The sequence below is a fragment of the Phaenicophaeus curvirostris genome, chromosome 5 (genome assembly GCF_032191515.1).
Source record: "Phaenicophaeus curvirostris isolate KB17595 chromosome 5, BPBGC_Pcur_1.0, whole genome shotgun sequence".
Classification (NCBI taxonomy): Eukaryota; Metazoa; Chordata; class Aves; order Cuculiformes; family Cuculidae; genus Phaenicophaeus; species Phaenicophaeus curvirostris.
The window spans coordinates 14301461-14325919 of NC_091396.1; the positions used below are offsets into that span (position 1 = coordinate 14301461).

The window sequence follows — 24459 nt, forward strand, 5'->3', positions numbered from 1 at the left end:
CTGAGTCTTGTTGCATCACTTTCCAAAGTGTAAGAAGAATGTGATCAGGGCTCGATGTGCTGCCCAGTGATGCTGGATGCAGCTGTACTGTGTGAGATGGCTGAAACTGCTTCCAGTCCAGGAAGTTCACAATTATTTTTTCCTTTTGTTCTTTGTCAGTTGTAGAGTAATATTGTAAAAGTATTTTTGTTTTAATAATTTTTAAAATATTTTTTAAAAAATATTTTATTCTAAAATAGATTCACCAGAAATATTTCTAGTTTTTATGCTTTTATAGTAACTCTTCTAGATGTCCCATGATATTATCCATGTTTCCCTCTGAAACAGAAGAGAACGGGTCCTACTCCTGGGAGCCTTCCTGGAGCCAGGAGAAGCCCTGTACCATTCTGTGGAGAGATGAAGTGGCTCTTCTTGGGTTATTTATGGACTGGCAGGTGGTAGAAAGGAGCCTGATCATGCGAAATTTCTGTCACAGATTTACAGAACTGGAGGATTAAGTTGGTTTGGAATATGGAATGAGAGTCTTCACTGCTTATGTGAAGTGAACCTTGAGTGTTAATGGGGAATGCTGATATTTAGTGCTTGCTAGTTGTTAGTTTCCTTCTGGTTTAACATTTCTTGTGAGTATTATTCTGAGGGAATAAACTGGCGAAAAGTTTAGGGACACTGTTAGTAAAACAGTCAGTGACAGGATGACAGAATCAGAACAGAATTTGAGACTTTCCTCAACAACATGATTGTTTGCCTAGATCTGTGAAGCTTCCTAGCTAAAATATGGCAAGTTGAGGTTTCATCTTTACCGTAACATAGTGCTCATACGTTTTTTCCATACAAAATAACTGGAGAAGAGTCTGGGCTGTTGGAACTGGAATCTACTCACCGGGTAAATCCAGTTTCTGTGAGTTCCGATATGCTTTTCTGATGAGAGATCACTTAATGAAAATAAGCCTGACTTGTAAATGATTTTGAATGCAGACTTGAACTGCTCCTTTATCAAAGTGTTATGTTGTAAGTATCTTTGCTTGCTGAAAAGATAATCTCTACTGAAAGTGTACCAAATTAAGAGGATGCTTGTTTACATTGGCAGCTAGTAAGGCAGCAAACAATATTGAGTAAAACAAAAATCAAAATTCAGCTTGTAAAAATATTCAGTTTTCTTAGCCTCTTAGCATTGTCCCTATTTCTTCTAACATAGAATCAATATAGCACCTAGATTTGACCAAAGAGCAGTACTGGGAAGGACAAAAATCTCTGAGATAATTTTACCTGATGGCTCATAGTAGACCTCTGACCGCTCATAAAGTTTTCAGCTGACCTTAAACTTGAATTTCTTATGCTTAAATCAATTATGAAATTATTTTATTGCCACTGCAGTCAATGTTTGTAGAAGACCCAAGGAGATTTACTTAACTGTCAGGCGGAGAATCTTAGGACCAAATAGCTTGAGTCTGCTACAGCCAGTAAAGTTTCATCAATTTTCACCAGATGAAAACTGCTACTTTTTCACTTTTTAAAAAATTCTTGTTTCCATAAGGATAGCAATTTCCTCTGTTGTTATTACAACACGAATGGAGTTTTATTGAGTTGCTCACTAAAAGTTTTATAACTAAAGTGCTGTGAATGTTTTCATTATAAATAGCTATCATAAAGCTCTATAACTTGCTTGTAAAAAGTCTCTGCCAGTAAAAATCTGGCATGTACAAGGTCTGCTCTGGAGCTAATTTATTTAAATTAATTTATTAAAATAATTGAATAGCCATTGTGAATTAATGAATGTAGCAAATACTTATATTAACAATATATGCCTCATAGTGCTTTTCTTAAAAGCAATACAAGGATTTAGAAAGAACATCATGGTTGAAGTACTGAGTCAGTCTTGGTAGTTATATGAATTTAAACATAAACCCCAACTTTATGTACATGTTACTGCACATATTCAGTATATTATTTTAGATAAATATCTTACTGTTATGGTGTGTTTAACTAGTGTACATGTGATTAAAATACTGCAGAACCCTTGTGTTTCAGAGTTTCTGGGTATTTTTTAGGCTAAACCAACTGACACTCTTGAAATGAGAAACATTTGCAGGAAAACTCCATGCAGATCTGTTTCTGAATGCATTTATAGAATCTCATATTTAAGTAACAGTAAAAAAAGAGATACCCTCTGCTATCTCTGTTGCTTATTCATGCTCTCTGTCTTTCTAGTATATCTTGCTACTTCCTGCTGTAGTGTTTGCATTGTCATACTTTGGGCATAGGGTACGGTTATGTTTGCTTATATCTTCATGGTATAATGACCTGTTCAAGAATTATAACCTGATTAGAGAAGTCGTATGTGAAACTGCAGTACTAATTAAAAATAATAAGCCCTTTTTATTAACTCTTTAGCATAATCATGTTAAGCTTTGAAAGTATTGACTTAAGCACACCCGGAATTCTAGAACCAAGATTATCAGAGACTTTTCCTGAGAGAAGAAAGACACTATGAAAAGTTAGATTAGCTGATAATAGCTGACTCTCTGGCTGTGACCTCCATGCTGTTCTTTTTGGATAAAGTCCCTTTCTCATTATTGTAATAGATAAAGAGGGTCCTCTAATAATGTGAATGTGTTGCGCATGGGATTATTTTCTCACAAAGAGGTACACTAGCAGACACTTCTTGAAAATAAAATCTATGGTGTCACACCGAAGCCTAAATGATATAAAGTAATCAAACATGTTGAAAGTGTGTTCTTGTTTTTAAATGCCAGACACAGAGCATTTGAGAATATGCCCTCATGCAATGAAGAGTCCATGACATTATTTATTTAAAAGCAGATGATCGGAGCATGTTTTTTTTCAGTAAGCATATCTCATTTTCTGGAGTGCCCTGCTATGCATAACCCTGGAGCCCTTGTTTGTTTATAGGGATAGTTAAGGTGTTTTTTTTTTTTTTTTCATACTATGATCCCCCAGGGTAAATAAAAATGAGGGCTATGTGAAAACTAGTAGTGTATTATGTATCCCTAATTCAGACTTCTGCTCCCAGTATCTTGTTCAGCATTATTATATAACACATGACAGTTCCTCTCATCTTGTTGCTGAGTCTTTTTGTGTCTGTATAGCTCCATTTTAATGACATTCCGACCCCAAAGTATGATATATAAAGCCTTATCCATTATTTAAAAGAAACAAATGTACACTTTCTGGAATTTGTAATGCAGATATCAAGAAAATCCTACAAATAGGAATGGATTCCTGCAGCTTAAAATCAAGTCAGTATATTCAGCCCTCCAAAATGTAGGACAAAAGAATCTGAGAAATCTTTGGCCCTTGTCTTTGCCACATAACTTGAAGAACTTATTCTCTACCTTTATCATATGTGAACACAAATAGTTCTCCCCTATTCTTATACGCTCCTGAGATTACAGATAAAACATACTGTGATTGTCTTCTAGTTGTGACAGAGGAGAAAAAGTATGTAACTAATGCTGAATATATAGGTCTTTCTAACTACTTTTTTTTTCTCCTAAGTCACTATGTTTATTTGTGCACAGTAGTTTTCCTTCTGTTTTATCAATTCATCCCAATTATATAAACACCAACAGTGACTGAGGAGAAGGATCTGTACCACAGATGACTACAGATGGCTTCTACATAACTACAAAAGAATTCCTATGCAGTTCTCTTCCTCTTGCCCTTTGTAGCCACGTAGCTCCTATCCTATACAGTTGGAGGTATGGGAGGAATAGAGCAGGAAAGTTGAATGTATCCTTGGGTAGCTGACCTGTGGTTGTAGAAGGTAGCCTGAAGGAGTGCAAGATGTAATTTTTGGGTGGGGGAATATGTGAGTTGCTAGACTAAAAGCAGTGCAGTTCCTGGTTTCTTTTATCAACTACTTTGGAAGACTAGCTTACCCTTCATATCAGCCTTCAAAAGTGAGGAAGCTCAAAGCCACTCTAATTCTTGAAGCAAAGACAAAAAAAGAGTGGCATGTTGATATTATTGGTTTTGTCCATCCTTTCTGTAAAATGACTTATTCTTTTTTACCTCTTTGACAAAAAGAGGTACTTGGGCATTGCCACGTGTTCTGCATCCTTCAAGCTGATACAATAACAACACTCCTCATACAGCTGGGATCATCTTCATACTGCCCCTCTATGGCTGATAGAGGAAGAACAAATACCTCTCTATTATCTTAAGTAAATTCTGAAGGAGTGACATTTAAAAAGGAAGCTTTAGTATAAGTTGCCATGAACTATAGCACCCACTCACAGCCAGTTTAGATACAAAGCTAAGATTATTGCCAGCTGCTTTAAAGCTACTGATTTGGGAACCATTCCATCTTTATTCAGCCCCACACTATTATGTAGAGTATGTAACATGGCTTGTAAATCAGGTCCCATGACCACTGTTGTACAGCAGTATTTATAAAAATCATTGCAGTTTTGTTCTCTAGTTGCTGCTGCTGCTATGAAATTGCTGAATTATCTTTGATTAGTTAGAATAGTATTTGTGGACATTTTAATGACATCACTCTATTAATATATTATTTCACTTTAAAAAGAGCTGACCAAATCTTCATCTGATATAAATCAGCACAGTTCTCAGTTAGGGGAGCTAAGGCAGTTTTTATCTGCAGAGCACTTGGCAGCATAACTGTTCAAACATGAAAGATCATTACATGCAAGACAGAACACATTTTTCCTTCTCCCTTCTTTTCTTTAAACACAGAAACAAAATATTTAGGCCTTCTAGCGGTGCAGAATAAGTTACAGAAGTTAACATAGAATATACATCAGCCTTGGTGATCAGGAATTAATTTCATAAGTAACAAGTCATCAAAATAATGGTATATGGATTGTACTAGATGATATTTTCAATGCTGAGCAGAGTATTCAAGCATTTTCTAAATATGGTGATTTTTTCTTTCTTCTTTCCTTCTGTGTCTTCCTCATCCCATAAATTTTAATGTGTTTGGGTTTTTATCTAATTTTGCAGTTTCTATTTATTCTGCTAATGTTTATATCTGCACCTATATAGTTAACCTGTCCTAGCTTCAAGTTGGAGGTGTTAGTACACAGCATGTGTGAAAGTATAAAACTAATACAACTCTGATCTGTCAGGTCTTTACTGTTTGACGCAGCTTCTGCTTTTGAAATTCTCCTCTGCCCTCTGGGAAGGTTGAGACAATGTTTATGAGATGATCCCCTTTGTGATTTTGTTTCCACATCTGCTGTCTTGTATCTGATCTTATGATGTGCTTTCTATTCTTCCTTTAAAACTGCTTTGGAATCTCCTGGTTTGCTTACTACAACCACCCACTTGTAGGCTGATGGTGTTATCCATAGATTTGATCAGCCTGTAAGGCTTTCCAATCTCAGAAAGATGACTTCAGAGATCAATTTAGAAAATGTGAGAAAACCTTTGAGAAAGTTTACCAATATGTAGAGATCATCTGAGTGTTAAAAGCAGGTAAACAGGAACATTAGAGAAAGTCGTGGTATGAGAAAAGGCCTTCAGCAGTATTTTATTCAAATGAAAACAGACATTATTAAGAAGGAAGGCAATAGGTCTTGGTTCCTGGAGTGGCATGGAAAGCCTGCGTTGGACCTCCTTGTAAAAAGCAGGGAGTTAAGACTGTTGTTGTATACCATATTTCAAATAATGAAGCCATTAATGCAATTCATCTGAACTTCTGTATTGGTATCTTGAACAGATGCTTAGGTTTATTTAATATTTTTAGGAAGAAAAACAGGTATGCTGAAGAAAGAAGAGGGCTGCCCCAGAACTCTTTCTTTCCCGTTGCAGAGAAAAGACATTATTTCCTTTTAGAAGACTCAATCTGTGCAGTAAAGCAGTCAAGTATTTATTTTGTCACTTGGATTAAGTTTCTGTAACAAGGCTATGCTTGTAAGGATGCAAATCTGTGGCATATTTCCAGTTATCGATATTGAAATATTAGTGATCAGGCATTTACTGAACACATTCCTCAAATGCAGGGTCTCTACAGAGTCTTGTTGCGTTCATGGAATTCATTTGTTTGCATTATCTGGCTGACTGGTTCTTTTGTATTGCCAAGGTGATGAACAGATTTGACATTTAGCTGATTACTTCACCAAAATTAAACAGAAAACAGGGCAGCCATCCAAAGTTCCTTTCAGTGTGAAAGCTAATTATAAAAATGCTTTGAACAGCAATTTCTTTTTGGATGTTAAAGTGCTTTTATTAGATTGTTCCCCTGTCATTTTAAAATTTATTTCTAGACACTTATAAATGGTGTTGCCTGCAGTAGAACTATTTTATTATATTTTCTATATTTAAGATGGAGTCAAGTGTATAGAGCGAATTTTAGGCTGAATTTGTTAGTATTTTACATAGAAAGGGGAAAAACTAACGGATGCTGTTTATTGTGGATCCAAAATATGTATTTTATCTTTGTTGAACAAAACCATGTATCTACTTCTATTTACAATTCAGCAACTCATTTTTTTTAAAAAAAATCTTATCAAATAAAAAAATCTTATCAAATAAAAAACTCAAAAATGTAATTTACAAGTTGAATACAGCTCTTGTATTGTTAGAAGTTTTTATTTTACAGTGTAGATGTAAACAATCAGCAGTGATGGAAAAACCTAACTATGTTCTTGTAAATGGCTTTCATAAGGCATTACTTGTTCTGAAAAAGCATAAAACTACTCTAAAGTAATTTTATTGAGGTCACTGAATAAGATTTGGCTAAGAGAATTTTAACCAGTACGTTTGGGGCTAAAGAGTGCTGTATCCTGTGACCAGGTCTTAGAAGGACTTTCTTGTGAAGTATTTTTTGAATGCCTTGGCATATATTTAACTTTTTGTACTGACATTATTAGCATCCTTCAGACCCTAGACGAGGTGTGATGTGGGGAGGTTTCAAGGTGACAAAGTTGGGGGTTTTTGCATATGATATTGTCTAGCACACTTTGGCTACTAAATCATCTTGTGAGGACATATATTAATTCTTGACACTGAGATCTATTAATATACCTTGAAGCCAAGTGAATTATGTGAATCTGCTGTTTCAAGCTGTAGAATTCTGCCATAACTAGGAGGAAATATTTTGCTGTAGGTAGATTAATGTTGAAAGCTTGTCAAGAAAGAGTTTAATGTTGAAAATTTATTCTTCCTTTTCTTGCCAGTACTTGAGGTTCTACACTAAATCCCATTTGTAATCTGAGGAAAAATAGAGATATAATTTCTTCTGTATTTATCTATGTTATTAGAGTTCCAATGATATAGTCTATTGCCTATTAAAAAGTGAATCCCAATGAATGATCTTCCATAGGGTAATTTTTGCTCGCATCAATCTGAGAGATTTTCTTGTAAAATAGAGTGACTGCCAGTGCTTATCAAATAATTTAATTCATACACATTGCAGAATAAGCAATTAAGATAACTCAACATTCTGTACTAATAAATAAAAAAAGGTAAATAAAAGATTTGCTAAATACCCTTTGTTGAGATAATGGATATGGCTTAACACACATGTTCTGAGGAAGCTTTGAACAAACAGAGAATGCAATCTGAACAACAAAGCTAAGAAAGAGTTTTGGTGAATGTGCAGCTTGAATGTAAGTTTGGTTTTGTTTTACTGTTAAAGAATATTTTAGTGCTAAGCCTTCATAACTCCTTTTCTTGTCTACAAACTGTCCGAGCAACGTATAAGGTAATCAGCCCTGCACTTTGTCAGAACTTCAAACAAATAAATAAATATAGCCACTTTTAAAATAATTACTCAGTGATATTTGTAAAAGATCTGATCATTTGTAAACTGTCTCTATAGTTACATTAGTTTCATTTGTATAAAGATTTTAATCAGTGAATTTATGTGGATTTGACATAAACATGTCCATAATTAATTACATAAACCTTCATGGTCTATCCCCTCTAAGCACATCTACCCACCTGCCTGACAATGTGATGAATTATTCAGAGACGTGTTAAATAGGGGGAGAAACATAGTTGTGATAATTTGAAAGTTCACATATTATGTTGTCATCTACAGAGATCATTCGTTGCTGTGTTTGTTTGTTAACAGATAGTACGCTTCTGCAGTTTAAGCTATCCCGTTGGCTGTGCTCTGTTGCCTCTTGCAATCCAGAGCAAGGTATATGTATATGATGTATCTGGTTAAACTGCGTACAGAGTGATCTTAGGACACTTCAGACAGTCTAAAAGCATAAACCTATGTACATTTTCATCAATTTTCTGTTTCTCTTTCAAGTAAGCAGGGGAAATATGGACCTAGCTTTAATGCCAGAGCTGTGCAACCTCATCAGGTGCAGTCTGGCCAGGATCTCTCCTTAACAGTATTTTTTGACCCTGTTTTGGCTTTGTGACAAATTCAGAAAAAAGTGGCTAAAAATATGCCTATGAAGAACTTACACTTAGGTTCAAATCTCACAGTGGAACATACTCAGACAAGAGCTTAAATAAGGCTGTGGCATAATGGCAGTTAGTATTTGCTTGTGAGAGCTTATTTTTGGATTAATGTTTAGCTTCAGATGTCTGATAGAAAAGACTTGTTTACTTGACCAAAATAAATTCAGCAGAAGCATCAAGGGAGAAGGAAATGCAAGGCTTTTTGCTGGTGAGTAAACTCTTGTTCTGAACCCATTTGTATTTGCTAAATTGAAACTTCTTATGTCATAAATGCCACCAAGTTTAAGACATGTTTGAAAATAAAATGAGTAGTTTAGCCATAGCCAAGAAAAGAGAACTGTAAACCCATCTTTGGTTGCAATCATATTTCCTGGATTATTTCTAACCTATACCTATTGTTTTTCCATAGGCTGATGGGATACTGTGCCTGGCTGACATTCTTACTGATAACACTCATTCTGAAGCTACTCATGCAGAAGCAGCAGCAGTAATTGCACAGATCACATCTCCACATCTCACATTCACTCAGCATCTCAGCAGCTTTCTGGAAAATATGGAAGAAATTGTAACAGCACTTGTTAGTAAGTTATTTATAGGACTTCCGAGTCCTTCTAGTTAAAATGACAGTTTGGGAAAGAACTGTCTTTCATTAGAAATATTCCATAAGTATGTTTGCTGTTCTTCTCTTAACAGTTATAAGAACTTAGCCATTTTTAATTCTGAATCAGGGCATTCTGCAATTACATAATACTTTTTTTACTCCAATCCATATCTGAACAGCATTTATGCATATTTATCAAAATAGTATGAGTGAAATTCTACCATTAGAGCCACAGAAAAAACTTAGCAAAGTACCCTCCTGTCCCATATGTGTCTGTAAAGAAGAATTTTCTAATAGTTACTAATGTTCATTCCTGTATATCTGCTAAACTTGCTAGAACTCAAGTTCACCACTGCATCTACATTTCTGTGATACTTCACAGGAAATGTACAGTATAGTATAATATGTGGACATTTTTACGAGAAGATAAAAGACCTGTCCTTTTTGTCTAGGTCTCTGGTACATGGTAAAATGAGGTAAAGATGACAACAAACTTTTACTTAACTTTGTTCCGTGAAGACATTTCAGAAAAATAATATTATATCTTCATTACTTTCTAAAGAGAATTAATCTCTTATATCTGACACTGTGCTCCATCCGTCTCAAATATCGTAAGGTTTCAATGAAGTGTCCTCTTCCTCTCCCTGCTCTGGAAATTCAGAGTTGTGTTTTCTTTAATAGAAGAGACTATAGTAGTGCCAGTGCTTGAGGATTCTGTGTAACCTGGGTATTATCTGAGATGTATTTAGGCATTCTTTGATATGCCCAAGCTGAACTAGTGCTGCAGAAATCAAGGAAACAATTTATTCCCTATGATCAGACTCTCCTGCAACAAATATTGAAGGTTCCACCCTGAATTGGCCCTGAATACAGTGGGTGGAATCAACCTGTGCTGGGCTTGGTTCTGTTGTAGCTAGACTGCTAGAAGCATCTGACTTAACTTACTTATAACGATCTTCCAGGTTATTACAGTGTACCACAATCTGAACAGCCTATCCAGAAGATAGCACCAGGTGGAACATTTCCCCGATTGTCTCTGTTTAAGTTCTAGAGGAATTTTAGTAGTTTATACTCTGCTCAAGAAATGTCAGCATTAAAAATAGGACATGTATAACTTTGGAAGAGCCCTTTCTGTAATCACCCACCATTTTCCTTGTAATATTTATAACTCAGTAATTGAATTACTGTAATATGTATAATTTTTAAACCATGCTGAGATCCAATTGCCAGATGATTCAAATCTTCTCTAAAATACATGTGTGCAAGGAATGAAAAGGGAGCTGTGTCTTCAGCATTTCTTATTGGAGTTGGAATATATGCAGGATGAACTGACCACAGACAAATAGATATGCAACATGTATCTGTATCTTGTTCTAAAGAATACAGTATATAGCAAAATTATTTTCTTATGGATCAGTTACTGTTAGCCTGCATTTCACTTTATGTAGTTAAATCCAGCTTTATGTTAAACAACATTCAGTGGATTATCCCCTACAGAATGGTATACTAGGTGGACCATTGCATTAATTAGATGAATGCTAGAAACACGTGGTGTCTAGGTTTGTATTCACCACCTTCCCCTGCTTTTGTGATTCAAATTAAGATGCCTAATATTGATATCACTTAAAAAGCAACCTAACGATATGACTTACTGTATAATTAACAAAATTGTCATGATATTCTTGGTCTTGTTTTTTTTATCTTGATGATTATGAACTTGGTCTTAGATACTATGATTACTAATACAAGTTGCAGATGTTTAAATATTGTTTTGAAACATCTAAATGTTTTTTTTTTGCAATGCAGGAATGACTTTTATTCAACTTATTTTCTGCATTCCTAGAACTGTGCCAAGAAGCCTCGTCTGGGGAAGTTTTCCTATTAGCTTCAGCAGCTCTTGCTAATATTACTTTCTTTGATAACATGGCTTGTGAAATATTGCTCCAGTTAAACGCAATGAAGATTCTTCTAGAAGCATGTTCAGACAAACACATAGTGGATACTCCATATTCCCGAGATCAGGTGAGAGGTTTCTCAGTAAAATGCTGTCTGAGTACATTTCTGTAAAAGTCAACAGGTTTCATCTCTATGTCTGTTTTGACATAATTAAATCTATGTTGCTTTTATGTCTCCTATTCTTGGTTCTTTTCAATAAATGCCTCTTTCATTATCTGCTTCTATTCCTTTTTATTATGGTCATTATGAAATATGAAGTTTTAATGTGATTTGGGAAAAAAAACAACCTCTAGATTTATGAGACTAGATTTTTTTTTTGTCATAGGTTCATAGAATCACTAGGTTGGAATAGACCTTTGATATCATCAAGCTTAACTGCACCTGTCCACTACTAAACTATATCCCTAAGCACTTTATCTATCTGTTTTTTAAATACCTCCATGGATGTTGAGTCAGCTATCTCCTTGGGCAGCCTGTGCCAGTGCCCAATAACCCTTTTGGTGAAGAAATTTTTCCTAATGTACAATCTGAACCTCCCCTGGTGCAACTTGAGGCTATTCCCTCTCGTCCTATCACCTACCACTTGGGAGAAGAGACCAATGCCTACCTTGCTACAAAATCCTATCAGGTAGTTGTAGACAGGGATAATGTCTCCCCTCAGCCTCTTTTTCTCTAGGCTAAACAGCCCTAGTTCCCTCAGTCACTACTTGTAAGACTTGTTCTCCAGCCTCTTCACCAGCTTTGTTGCTCTTCTCTGGACGCATCCCAGGACTTCCATGTCTTTCTTGTAATGAGGGGCCCAAATTGAACACAGTATTCAAGGTGCGACTGAGTTTAGGGGCACAATGACTTCCCTGGTCCTGCTGGCCACGCTGTTTCTGATACAAACCAAGATGCTATTGACCTTCTTGACCATCTGGGTACACTACTAGCTAATGTTCAGTCAGCTGTCAACCAACAGAATCTGGGGATCCAGATCCTTCTCTGCCAGTCAGCTTTCCAGCCACTCTTCCCCAAGCCTGTAATGCTGCACAGGGTTGTGCCCCAAGTGCAGGACTCTGCATTTGGCCTTGTTGAATCTCATCCTGTTGGTCTCAGCCCATCTATCCAGCCTGTTCAGATCCTTTTGTAGAGCCTCCCTACCCTCAAGCAGATCAATACTTCATCCCAGCTTAGTGTCCTCTGTAAATTTACTAAGGGTGCATTCAATCCCGTCATCGCGGTCATTGATAAAGACATTGAACTGAACTGGACCCAGCACTGAACCCTGAGGAACACCACTTGTGATGGGCCTCCAACTGGATTTAACTCCATTTACTACCACTCTTTGGGCTCAGCCATCCAGCCATTTTTTTACGGAGTAGAGGAGGCATCTGTCCAGGCCAGTGGCTGCCAGTTTCTTGAGCAGAATACTGTGAGAAATGATGTCAAAGGCCTTACTGAAGTTCAAATACATTACATCCACTGCCTTTCCCTCATCCATTAAGTGTGTAAAGTCATCGTTGAAGGAGATTAGGCTAGTTTGGCAGGACCTGCCTTTCATAAACCCATGCTGACTGGGCCTGATCACCTGATTGTCTTGTATATGCTGTGTGATAGCACTCAAGATGACCTGCTTCATGACCTTCCCTGGCATCAAGGTCAGACTAACAGGCCTGGAGTTCCCTTAATCCTCCCTCTGGCTCTTCTTGTAAATGGGTGTAACATTTGCCAACCTCCAGTCAAGTGCAACTTCCCCAGGCTGATAGCTGATAGAAAGGTGTTTGGTGAGCATTTCTGTCAGCTCCGATAATACCCTTGGATGGATCTCATCTGGCTTCATAGACTTGTGAATGTCTAATTGGCGAAGCAGGTCTCTAACCATTTCCTCATGGATCATGGGAGCTTTGTTCTGTTCTCCCTCCAAGTCTTCTGGCTTAGGAGGCTGAGTACCCAGAGAACATCTTATCTTATTATTAAAGACTGAGGCAAAGAAGGTATTAAGTACTTCAGCCTTATCCCCATCCTTTGTCACTATTATTTCCCCTGCATCCAGTAAATCATGGAGATTCTCCTTGGCCTTCCTTTTGTTGTTAAAATATTTGTGGAAACATTTTTTATTATCTTTCACACAATTGACCAATCGAAGTTCTAGTTGGGCTTTAACCCTTCTGATTTTCTCTCTGCATGATCTCATTTCATTCTTGTAGTCCCCTTCAGATGCCAGCCCTTTCTTCCAAAGTTCATATACTTTCCTCTTTTTTCTGATATCCACCCAGATCTTTCTGCTCAGCTAAGCTGGTTTTCTTCCCCACTGGTCCCTTTTCTGGCACATGGGGATGACCTGCTTCTGTGCCGCTAGGGTTTCCTTCTTAAAGACCATCCAGCCCTCTTGGGGTCCTTTGGCCTTAAGGACTGTGTCCCATGGAACTTTATCAACCAGCCTTCTGAACCGTCCAAAGTCTGCCTTCTGGAAGTCCAAGGTGGCCGTCCTTCTGACCTCCCTCCTTACTTCTCGTAGAACAGAGAATTCTGTCATGTTGCGGTTGCTGTGCCCAGGCGACCTCCAACCGTCACATCTCCCATAAGGCCATCTCTGTTTACAAGCAGCAGGTACAGTGAGACAGCTTTCCTAGTTGGCTCATGAAGGTGGCCGAACAGTGACACAGGCCCAGAGAGGCTGTGGAATCTCCATCCTTGGAGATATTCAAAATCTGACTAGATAGAGATTTAAGGCTAATAAGATATGTATAGAAATTACAGCCTGAATATACAATTTTCAGTTCAAAGATGAATTAGCTCCAAAAGCTGAATAAGATTCTGCTCCTCAGCCCACTGATACTGGTGTTCTTTGGATTGTCCTAACTGCATGGTAGATAGTTCGCAAATTTTACTGGCAAAGACTGCTGACGTAGTTTTGCATTTCCCTTTCTTTTTTACCATTTTTTTTCAGTAAAGAGACACAAAAATTTAAAGGGCCATGCTAATGCACAGGTGAAGTTCGAGGGAATTCTTTTGTTCCTCTCAGGCAATGCAATGGGGTGTTGCTTATTTGGCACCTCAGTGATTAATTTTGCCTGAGCAGAGTAACAAGTATGAGGTTTGAGAGTTTCAGTAGCTATTACTAAGGGATGGAGGTTGCTAGTCAGCTCTGTCAACCTACTTCTGTTTATGCGACATTGTGAGTCTAAATAAAAGCTCATAATTTAGACCTTACAAGCCCATATTCTTCCTACCTCTGAAGCAGCCAGAAGATAGTTTATGGTACACTTGGGATCTGCGCTGCCACAGAAAAAACTATATACCCAGTAGCCAGGCCATGGAAACCAAGGACATCAGCTGTGGTGTTCGACATGGTTGTGTACTATTATTATATGTGTACAATTCTTCATGTTCTTTTTGAATTCCTCCAGTATGCTGTCATAATTTTGATTTCCTTCTTTTTTTATGCAACCACTGTGGAATACATTTTTATGGACTAGTGTCCATTCAGAATGATCAAATCATCCTGGTCAGTAAAACAAATGAATTAGAATTAAGCTATACTAAATGTTGAAACAATTAAACAAAGTAAGAATAAGATTCCATAGTAAATACAACAAAATGTGGTCTAGTTATTATAAAATGTTATAAAAGAAACCCTCAAATGCCCTGTTTTTCATACAAAACTTTAATTTAGATAACACAATTATCCTATGGAAAACTACCCAGTATTTCTAAACACATTACTACTTTAACATTACTGCTGACTTAAGAAAGTTATAATTTGCTAAAATAGATTGAAACATGCTTCCTGTAAGCCAAAAATGGGAGAAAAATGGTTGAAATGCAAGAAACAGTGAGTTTTGTTTTCATTTGTACCATTTTATCTCATCTTAAACCCACAGTCCGTCCTTCTATACAGCCTCACAGACTTTATAAGGACAGCTAGTACTGTTGGTTATCACTCTCCATGATTGTATAAATAAATAACATTCTGCCTAGCAGCTGGATGTTGGATGCATTCTGTGTTACTTGCAGAAAGTATTTGCCTTCTCAAACACCTCTGTAAGTGTTCTGTCTTTTGACTTCTGAAAAACTTTTGTGTGTAAATAATAACAAATTTTTCCCATTTTCACTACCTGAAAACCAACCTCCTTCCTCTTTCATTTCCCTGGCCATGTTGGATTAGGTTAGGTTAGAAATCTAGAAGCCAGTGCCGGATATAATGATAAAACATGATAATCATCGTCCATTTTATAGAGGTGTGTATTGCTTCTGTAATCAGCAGTATTACATTGAGGTTACTTAGTTTTATAACAAAATACTTTGTACAATAGTTGTCAGAAAAAGTGATAATTTCCAGGTACCTTTGCCTCTAGTTTTGGGCCAAAATGAGTACAAATGTGCCATGTTCTTTTTCTTCCTGCAGGTATTTATTTTCTGGACAGCGGGTTTTTTACTTCAAAGGAGCGTCAAAATACCCTTTGGAGATTGCTCATGCTTAAATCCAGCAGTCAAATGTCCTAATGGAGTTCAAACACTGTCAGAAGGGTTTAGCCAAAACTGTTCTAAACCAGTATAATTCAGGCCTCCTTCACTTTAACCATCATCTTAGAGTCTACATGGAAAAATATGAAATATTTATGTTTGTGCACAGTATGTTTATGTATGGTGAAATTTTTCTCTCTGTGTTCCCACTTGTCTCTTCAGGTTTGCTAGTATTCTCACCTTACCTGTGAAGTTGTGGAGGTAAAGACTAATAGCTTCTGATCTTCTGTTATTCAGGCAGACAAAAAAGTAATGTGCTAAAAACACATGAATTTTAAAGTGGATATTTCTAGGTCTAAAATCAGTGAAAAATGTTTCAAAACAGTTGGAGGTGGAGGAAGGCTTTTAAGTTGCAAGGAGAAATAGAAATGATTGCTGCTTTATTTCCCTGCTAAATTCTTTCTGGATTTCTTGGTGTTTGGGAGATGCTGCGGGCGCTGAAACTGAAACTTTCTGTCCTGTGTAAGGTTTGAAACCCTTAATACTGCTCTTCTCCTAGGTTCCAGATTCTCTGCTCTTCCATTTTTTTCAGGGCATTTGTGTTTTCCTTTTGTTGTTCCTTCCCCCCTGCTTCTCCCAATCCTGCCCTCAATTTTTTTTTTCCTCTTACAGGGAAGATTGTAGGGTCAAAAGGAAAGCAGAGGCTGATACTACTGTAACATAAAGAATTTTGGATTTTTTTTTAATGTGGCTTAACACCCAGTGAAAGACTTTAAGAGCAATGTTTTTAATGAGAAAAATGCTAACAGATCTTTTAGGCTTCTTTTGAAAATCCCTGCCTGGATGAAAGTAACTTGCAGTATTACTTCTTAATCTGAGTTCCTTGAATACTGGAGAGTTTATTACTCCTTGCCAACAGCTTTTTATTTCTACATGTTATCATGAAGACTGTGAGGTTCCTGATTCTATTTTGTTAAACAGCTGTACAATACGTATGGAGGCCAATATGGGCTGAAAAGAACAGGGAGCCTGAAATTGAGTTTGAGCAGCGCAGCCCATGTTAGGTTCCTGTCTTCCTCACAACTGGCAAGAAATATTAGACAAAATCATTGCTGATCAGGAGGAAGGTAATTGATGAGGAATCCTTGTTTATGCTTTTTAAAGCTCTCTTCTTGGAGCAAAAAAAGTGTGGAAAGGGGATCTCCCTCGCCCAGCTGGAAGGAGAAAACACCTTCTACTGCTAAGCCATCAGCTAGTCTTTCCCAGAGAATAAATGCATGTGGTACCCTCAGACTCAATCACATATGGCGTGTTACACAAGCAGCAAGTATCAAAGTTAGGAGGAAAGTGTAGTGATCTACCTCTGTCAGGTCTGACTTCAGTGGATCCCGTCTAGTCTTGAAAATAATTGTTAAAATCAGCTGCAGGTAATGTTTAATAGTCCTGAATGATTCAACTGTGTACTCACACATCCTATCTACCATTCAATCCAGTTTTGTGGTAAAAATGCAACAAAAATCCTTTACATAAGGGCATCTAGATCACAAAAGTGTATCCACACACTTTTCTTTCACAGGTCCCAATTAACAATCAGTTCTGACATTAGTATCATGCTGACTAGATGTGTGGTTAGAATTCTTTTCCCTTTCAGTGGGCTGTGAACTGTAGCTGTTAAACTATATAAAAAAAATTCTGTGATCCCTTCCAGCATTGATTAGATCACACTGATTTGATGCAGGATAAAACAATGTGCTCCAGCTTGCAAAGAAAATGGTTCAGTTGGAAGAGTAAAATCTCAGCTCAGTTGAAGAATTCTGTCACTCTTTGCTACTTTAGTGTGGTGAGATTTTATTCCTGGGATCATTTCCTATCATTGCTGCTGTTCTGATTTTGAAGAAGCAATTTAACTTCTCTGCATTTTTGTTTAATCATGTGTAAAGTTGGGCAGACATGGCACTTACTGTAAAGTCTCTCTAGAGGAAACATGCTATGTCAGCACAATTCATTACAGTTTTTATTTTCTGCCCTTGCCTGCCAGGTTCACAGTACAATCAGGCTGGTGCTGGAATAGGGCTGTTTACTGCAGAAATGATAAACAGGAGACCTTGCTTCAGGCTGTACCAATCATAAAGGTTTAATTCAGAGATGGTTATGTATACATTTTGCTGCATTTATTATCTTTTTGCCTTCAGTCCTTCAGGAAATGAGATAGATTTGAAACAGCCTCTGAGTTTTGGCACTGATCTGTTTTCCCAAAAAAGAAGCAATGCCTAGGCGAAGGTTGTGATTTCAGTCTTGTTTCTGAGCAGGTGATTTCATAAGCTGTGTTTCTGTAGATTGCAGTTTCTTGTTCCTTTTTGCTGCTCAAGTGGAAAACTATTGCCTTCTAACATAGGCACCAGAGATGACCTCCCGAGCACTCTTTTTCAGTGAGTGGCAACTGAATGAGCTCTCTGCACTTTATGTTTCCTCTAAAGTGGGAATAATTAAGTTTCCTCCTACATACTCAGCTTCTACTTCTGAATGGAATAGATTGAGAAGTAAAGTTGTTTCCTACAACTGTGCATTGGCTTAGGCCAAATTGTATTCTACTCTAGGGAGACCGAATGTCTTAGGTATCTTCAATTGATTGATTCAGTATCAAAATCCAAGGAGCATTCTAATACTATGAAGGGAGTCTGAGGGATAATTATTTCTGCCCTCCCCACTCCAGGATTTTCATCTGAAAAACACAAACCTGTGGCCTTGGAAGCGAGGGAGGAGACACACTCTAGCTCCATCACTGTTAGAATTAGAGTTACACAACCTGGTTCATTGGACTTTCCCGTTCACCATGTGATCCATACAGGACAGATTTTCTATGTGCTTCTTCAAAACAATACGTGTGAAAATCTGACTATTCTGCCCGTTCCTTAGCCAGCAACATGAAGTAAAGGAAATAAAAATATAGTAAAGACATTCTTTGTTGTAAACCATAAGACTCCTTTTTTGCCTCTGTCTCTGTTGCTCTGCCTCATCATTCCAAGATTATAGCTCCCTGATACAGTCTCAGAACAGACCTAGACTTCACAAGCAGATCCTGTCTTATTATTTTATGGGCAGGTTTGCCTCTTTCAGTCAGATGACAGAAAGATCTATTGATCTGCTTATCTAGGTATATTTATTTCTCTGCTTTCAGGAAGAAAGCTGAATTTCTGACCAGAAGCAATGGGAATTGAGTTTTCCATTTTAAGCAATATAATATCTCAGAGAAAATTTCTAGACATTTTTAGCAAAACTTTCTTGCCTGTAAATAGTATCCTGAAAGTTTTTTTCTATCTAGATTTTTAACTGTTCTTGACCCCTGCTGTATGTCTTTTGCTGTCTCCGTGTGGATTGTTCTTGAATCACAAAATTCAGTTATTTTTAATTTATGTTCAGAAACAAAGTCTCCATCTTGTTTCTGATTAGTTGTTAGATGCCCCTTTGTTTCTGAAGATGGGTATCTGGAACTTTGCAGGCACACTCTGATTCATCCTTATGTAGTTTACTTGAACAAATTACAAAATAATCCCATAATATGTAGAAAAATTAATTTTACTTAGCAATGAATTACCCTTAAAGGAGTAATTAACTAAAAGAATTAACAATTCTATGTTGATCTACTTTGCCACTCCACTAAATTACTTGTTAATTCTCATTTTGAGCCTGTGTCTTTCTATTTACATTGGGACAATCAATAAAAGCTTACTGAGCATTGTGCCTTTATTATCAGTAAATGTATATTAACATCACGTATTCCACCTCTCTAGATATGTTCCCTTCCCCCAGCTGAGGTAAATGACCTTCAAATGTGGAAGATATTGCCCCTTTAACAGACTAAAATGTGTGCTTTCATCTTCCAAATCCTACTGCAGCTTTCTTCTCGAGTAGCTGGTTTTGCAATAATGAGAAACAATTTTAGATCATCTTAAATCTCTCATTCAGGGAAAGTTATCAAAGGAGCCTTCTGTTTCTTATGTGTTCTTTAGGTGTAAATCACTCTGTGAACTAAAGCATTCTAGATTCATACTCTCTGTGTATATATTTCAGGTTTTCATCTAGTTTTCACTTTAGCAACAAATATGCAATATCTTTGAGCACTGGTTAATAAGCATTAGTCACCATTAATCATTTAGAAGAAAAAGTGTTATTACAGTGTTACTAATTAAATTTTTTTAACAAGATAATTTCCAAGCTAACTGTTGCTCTTCAGGAGGTTTTGAACAAAACTGTGTTAAAGGTTCTTAATTAACCATGGTTTCTCAAATTCAAATCACTCTTGTTAACTGAAATTCCTGTGGTTCAGTTCAAAGCAGACTATAGAACTGAAAAGGAAGGTTCATCATTCATAAATTCAGTACTTGTGAAGGAAACTATATGGAACTAGAAACATTTTTTGAAATTTACTAGGGTAACCAACAAGATCAAGTGACAATTTTATAACAATTGATAATATTTTCCCTACAGACAGGTATTTGTGCTTACTATCTCTTTACTTATTTTGCCTATCGAAACAGAGAGTTTTAATTAGATTTTAGGTTATTTTCTAAGGGCAACTGTGAGACTTGCAGTATGATCTGTACTGATACTTGAAACGTATGAAATATCTCTGTTATTTTTATTTATTAAACAAGGATATTTCTGTGGACCTTAAGGTAAGCCCTCTTCCCCTGAAATATTCCTGCATAATTAGTTCACCAACAAATCATTTAAATGTGAACTGTCAAAACTTCTTGATTTACATATGATTTTTTAGGCTCTGAAATTTAACTGCTTACTCTCTTAGTCTTGTGAAAAACCTCACTAGTTCCAGTAGGACTACCTGTATGTTAGTATTTTGATAAGTTGGTGCCTCTTACAAAGATGCTAAAGCATGAGCTGGTAGGAGAATTCTCTTCCAGGCATTTTGTATTTTACTGTCTCTTACTGCTAACATGGATTAAGTGTGTTGTGTGTAGTGCATAGCACATGTTACTAAGTAAGTGGTGAATGCAGGAATATTTTTTTTTTTTTTAATCTGGAAAATCTCTGACAGTCTTTGCACATCTGCAGATTCAATATATCAGGATATCATTAGGGTATTGGAAATTGTGGGTGGCTTCAGTACAAACTTTCTGTGCAGTACGGTAGCACTTGCAGATGGTCAGAGCTCGGGTACTGTCTTCAAGATATCTTTTTTATACTTTGAGCTGACTGCAAGTACATTGCATGGCTTAGGAATCCAGAAAAAATTGAAATAAGCATGAATTGTCTCAGGTACCAGTTCTTTATAGTCTTGGAGTGTAATCTTTTGCAAGAACTATCTTGAACAATTAATGAAATTGATACTAAATGTTGCAGCTGAACAGCAGAGAATCCATTTTAAATATTTTCAGGTTTGAAAGAGGTTTTGGTATTTATTTTTTCCAGTAATTTTCATCTATTTTCTTCATGGAAATGAAGCCTAGACAGTCACTTTTATATACAGCTGTTTGTGTGCTCCATATCTCACAATAACATCTGAACTGGTTTGCTGATTCAACAGGAATTCACAACTATTTTTGAGATATTGCCTGAGGGCTTATGAAATTCGGAGTCAGATAATCAGAAAAGAGAGGCTAAGAAAGACTGTAGTATGAACCTATGCATCATTAAACAAAAGAAAATCTACAGTGGGAAAGATGCCACTGGAAGAGTTCTCTTTATGGTTTTTGATCAACTGTAAAACCAAAAGAAATGAAACTTCTTTCACAGCAGTGTTCGTGAAAGTGTTGCTTTTCAAACCAAATGGAGTCTACATTTAAGTTCATGTTTTCATTTAGAGAGTCTGTCTTTAGTATTAAAATTCCTTGGATTTCAGTCTGTACCATGGAGGAAATTTTCATGTAAGCTTCATGTATACTGAATTTTAAAATAGGCAAGTATAGGGGAAATATTTTAAACCAACTCTTTATTCAACTTGCCTATTATGTTTTCACATTATGCTCTTTCTTACTATATTGTTGAAAATGTGACTTTTGTGGAAACAGAAAAATCTACCCCTACGGAGTAAGCTAATGTATAGTTTAAATGTCTTTCAAGTCCTACTAAGATTTTAAAAGATAATATAGGTAGGACTTGATGGTTATTGATTACATGGGTCTTCTATAAACCTTTCTGGAAAGTTTACATATAAATCTATTTGGCTAGTTTGTAAATACATTGTAAAATATAGCGGGCTACATAATCAATACCAAGGAGGTAGAGATAGAGCCTCAAATAATTTATGGTGTCAAAAGATGCACACAAAATGTTTTTATATATGAAAATACTTATTAGACAAAATATCTTGAAGCAGTGGAATAATTGGCACCTATTCAAATTGTGGTTAATTGAATTCTTCATCTGTGGTTTAGAGAGCCACATGGGGTACAGATTCTGCATAGAGGAAGCAATTTTCATTAACAGGATATAATTTAGAATGAGAAAACATATATACTCTGCCTGCAACACAGTTAATAATTAATATGGAATAAATACATAGACATATACTGAGTTATCATATTTCTACCTGTCACTCTTTAGAGTTTCAGCAACTCATTTGCATCCTAAGTAAGTGTATTTATTCAGAGAGATGACACTATAACACTACCTTAAAAAGTGGAAGACCTTAATGTCACAGTATTGAAAATGAGTCATCCTTGTTATTAAAATGGCAAAGTGAGATCAGAATGGTGATTTGATCTCATGCCTTCTTACATCTAAGAGATTTGCTTGTTTGTGAATTGACACTGTACTGTTAAAAAGCTGATAACCAGTTCTCAAATCGGTCATTATTTTTAACGTTGACTGGTTTTTCTCAACTTTCTTAAGTAAAAATATTATTTCTGTTTTATATTCTAATGATCTATAACATTTATTATTTGGTCTTTCATATATGCTGTTAACAAGGAGATATGTTTTCATCCAGGAAGGAAGTTATTTGAAGGATAAAGTAAAAAAGAATATCTTGCAGGATGTATGAAAGAAAGTATATGGTATCAATGAAGGGAATGGGTAATTCAAAGTCAATAGCTCCACATGATCCAGTCTCTGTCAACAGCTTGCTAGAACACTTTAAGCAAGTTAAGTTACACTTAATCTTGAAAACAGCTAGTGCTGTAAATTCTGTAAATTAGGATCTCAAATTGTACTTCTGCTGGTATAAAACCTAATCTTGGCCTTAAGCGCAGGAAATGTATAAACGGATTTTTAAATCCAGCTCATTTTGGGACCTTGGTTTAACATGTACACAAATTATGGCTTCAATAAATCTGAGAAGTATTCCTTAAATACTGTCTGTGATCAAGGCTCAAAATTCCAAATCTGTTGTGAGGATTTCTCAACATTTCAGCTGAAGCCCAAAGCAGAAACATAGTCATAACAGTGCAACTGATCGTACTCTATGTGCTGGTTCCTAGCCTTCACTGTGAGCTCTGCCTGAGCTGGAATGTGACTAGAGGATTTGTTCCTCAGGGCAGCCATCTCCTGGTTGAATTTCTTGTAGGACTCTAGGGTTTTTTGGTTGTTTGGTTTTTATAGCTTCTTATCTTCCTTTTTCTACCAATGCAACTACTGAACAAATCTGCTGCCTAGATGACAGAATTTTATGTCTGAGTATAGGAGCATGAGAAAAAGATGCTTTACTTCATTTTTGTTGTCTGGATTTCAGTTAGTAGCCATATGAAATAAAAAGATCCCTGAGAAAACACAAATGTGGGAATAGACTATTTAACTACAAGAATACTTTTTATTTATTGGATTTGCCGTATTTCTGACATGCTATTTTATAAACCAGGTGCTGTTTAATATTACTGAATTGTAGGGCTACACTTCATTTTTCCTTCTCTTTTTAATTATAGGTGGTAACAATATTAGCAAACATGTCTGTCTTGGACCAGTCTGCTTCAGAAATCATTCAGGGAAATGGTATGTACTTCAGCTGAATTATATTCTGTATTTGCGCAGTGTGGGTAGATGGGAAAGGGGTGGTTACAAGGTAAAGGAGAGTCTTCACTAATAATACTTCATTTTACATCCTATCTCTACTGGAAATTGTGCATTGCTGCAGGGGTAAAATGAGTCCTCAAGATGGTTCTATGCAACTGAAACAAATTATGACAGCTTTAGAAAATTTTGCATGTATGACTACATTGCTGGTGTGCTCCGTAGGAGCGACTTATTCATACGTACAAAGCAAGATAGTACGACGTGTTTCAACAGCCTTTATTCTGGTAGTTACATTGCCTGTGGTGGCAATTATTACACATTGAAGGACATCATCTGATACTGAGCCATACATATCTGCACTTTGTGTCACTTTTTCACTGGTTTTCAGAAGCATTATAAATTTTGAAATGTTGTGTTTTTATTGCTATACAGCAGTTCATAGAATCAGGGAATAGTTTGGGTTGGAAGGGACCTTAAAGATCATCTACTTCCAACCCTTCTGCCATGGGCAGGGACATCTCACTAGATCAGGTTACCCAAGACCCCATCCAGCCTGGCCTTGAACATCTCCAGGGATGGGGCATCCACAACCTCCCTTGGTAACCTGTGCCAGTGTCTCAGCACTCTCATGGTGAAGAAATTCTTCCTAATGTCTGAACTAAATCTACTCCTCTCCAGTTTATACCCATTCCCCCTTGTCCTATCATCACAAGCCTTTACGAATAGTCCCTCTCCAGCTTTCTTGTAGGCTCCTTTCAGGTACTGGAAGGTCATTATAAAATCACCTTGTAGCCTTCTCTTCTCCAGGCTGAACAAGCCCAACTCTCTCAGCCTATCCTCATATGGCAGGTTCTCCAGCCCTCTGATCATCGTTATAGCCCTCTTCTGGACCTGTTCCAACAGCTCCATATCCATCTTATGTTGAGGATTCCAGAACTGAACACAGCACTCCAGATGAGGTCTCACAAGAGAGGAATAGAGAGAGGGACAGAATCACTTCCCTCGTCCTGCTGGCCACACTTCATTTGATGCAGCCAGTTGTTTTTTTTTCTACACTTTTAAAAATGTTGTACTATGAGAAA

At 36.7% G+C, this 24459-nt stretch overlaps 1 protein-coding gene across 3 annotated transcripts in view; it reads left to right on the top strand.

Moving 5' to 3' along the window:
- Window positions 1-24459, top strand: part of INSC (INSC spindle orientation adaptor protein) — a 131624-nt gene that overhangs the window by 101080 nt on the left and 6085 nt on the right. For all 3 annotated transcript variants that reach the window (XM_069857651.1, XM_069857650.1, XM_069857652.1), the window contains exons 8-10: window positions 8813-8984; window positions 10848-11026; window positions 23290-23356. In XM_069857651.1, the coding sequence (XP_069713752.1) occupies window positions 8813-8984; window positions 10848-11026; window positions 23290-23356 (418 nt within the window). The remainder of the gene's footprint in view (window positions 1-8812; window positions 8985-10847; window positions 11027-23289; window positions 23357-24459) is intronic.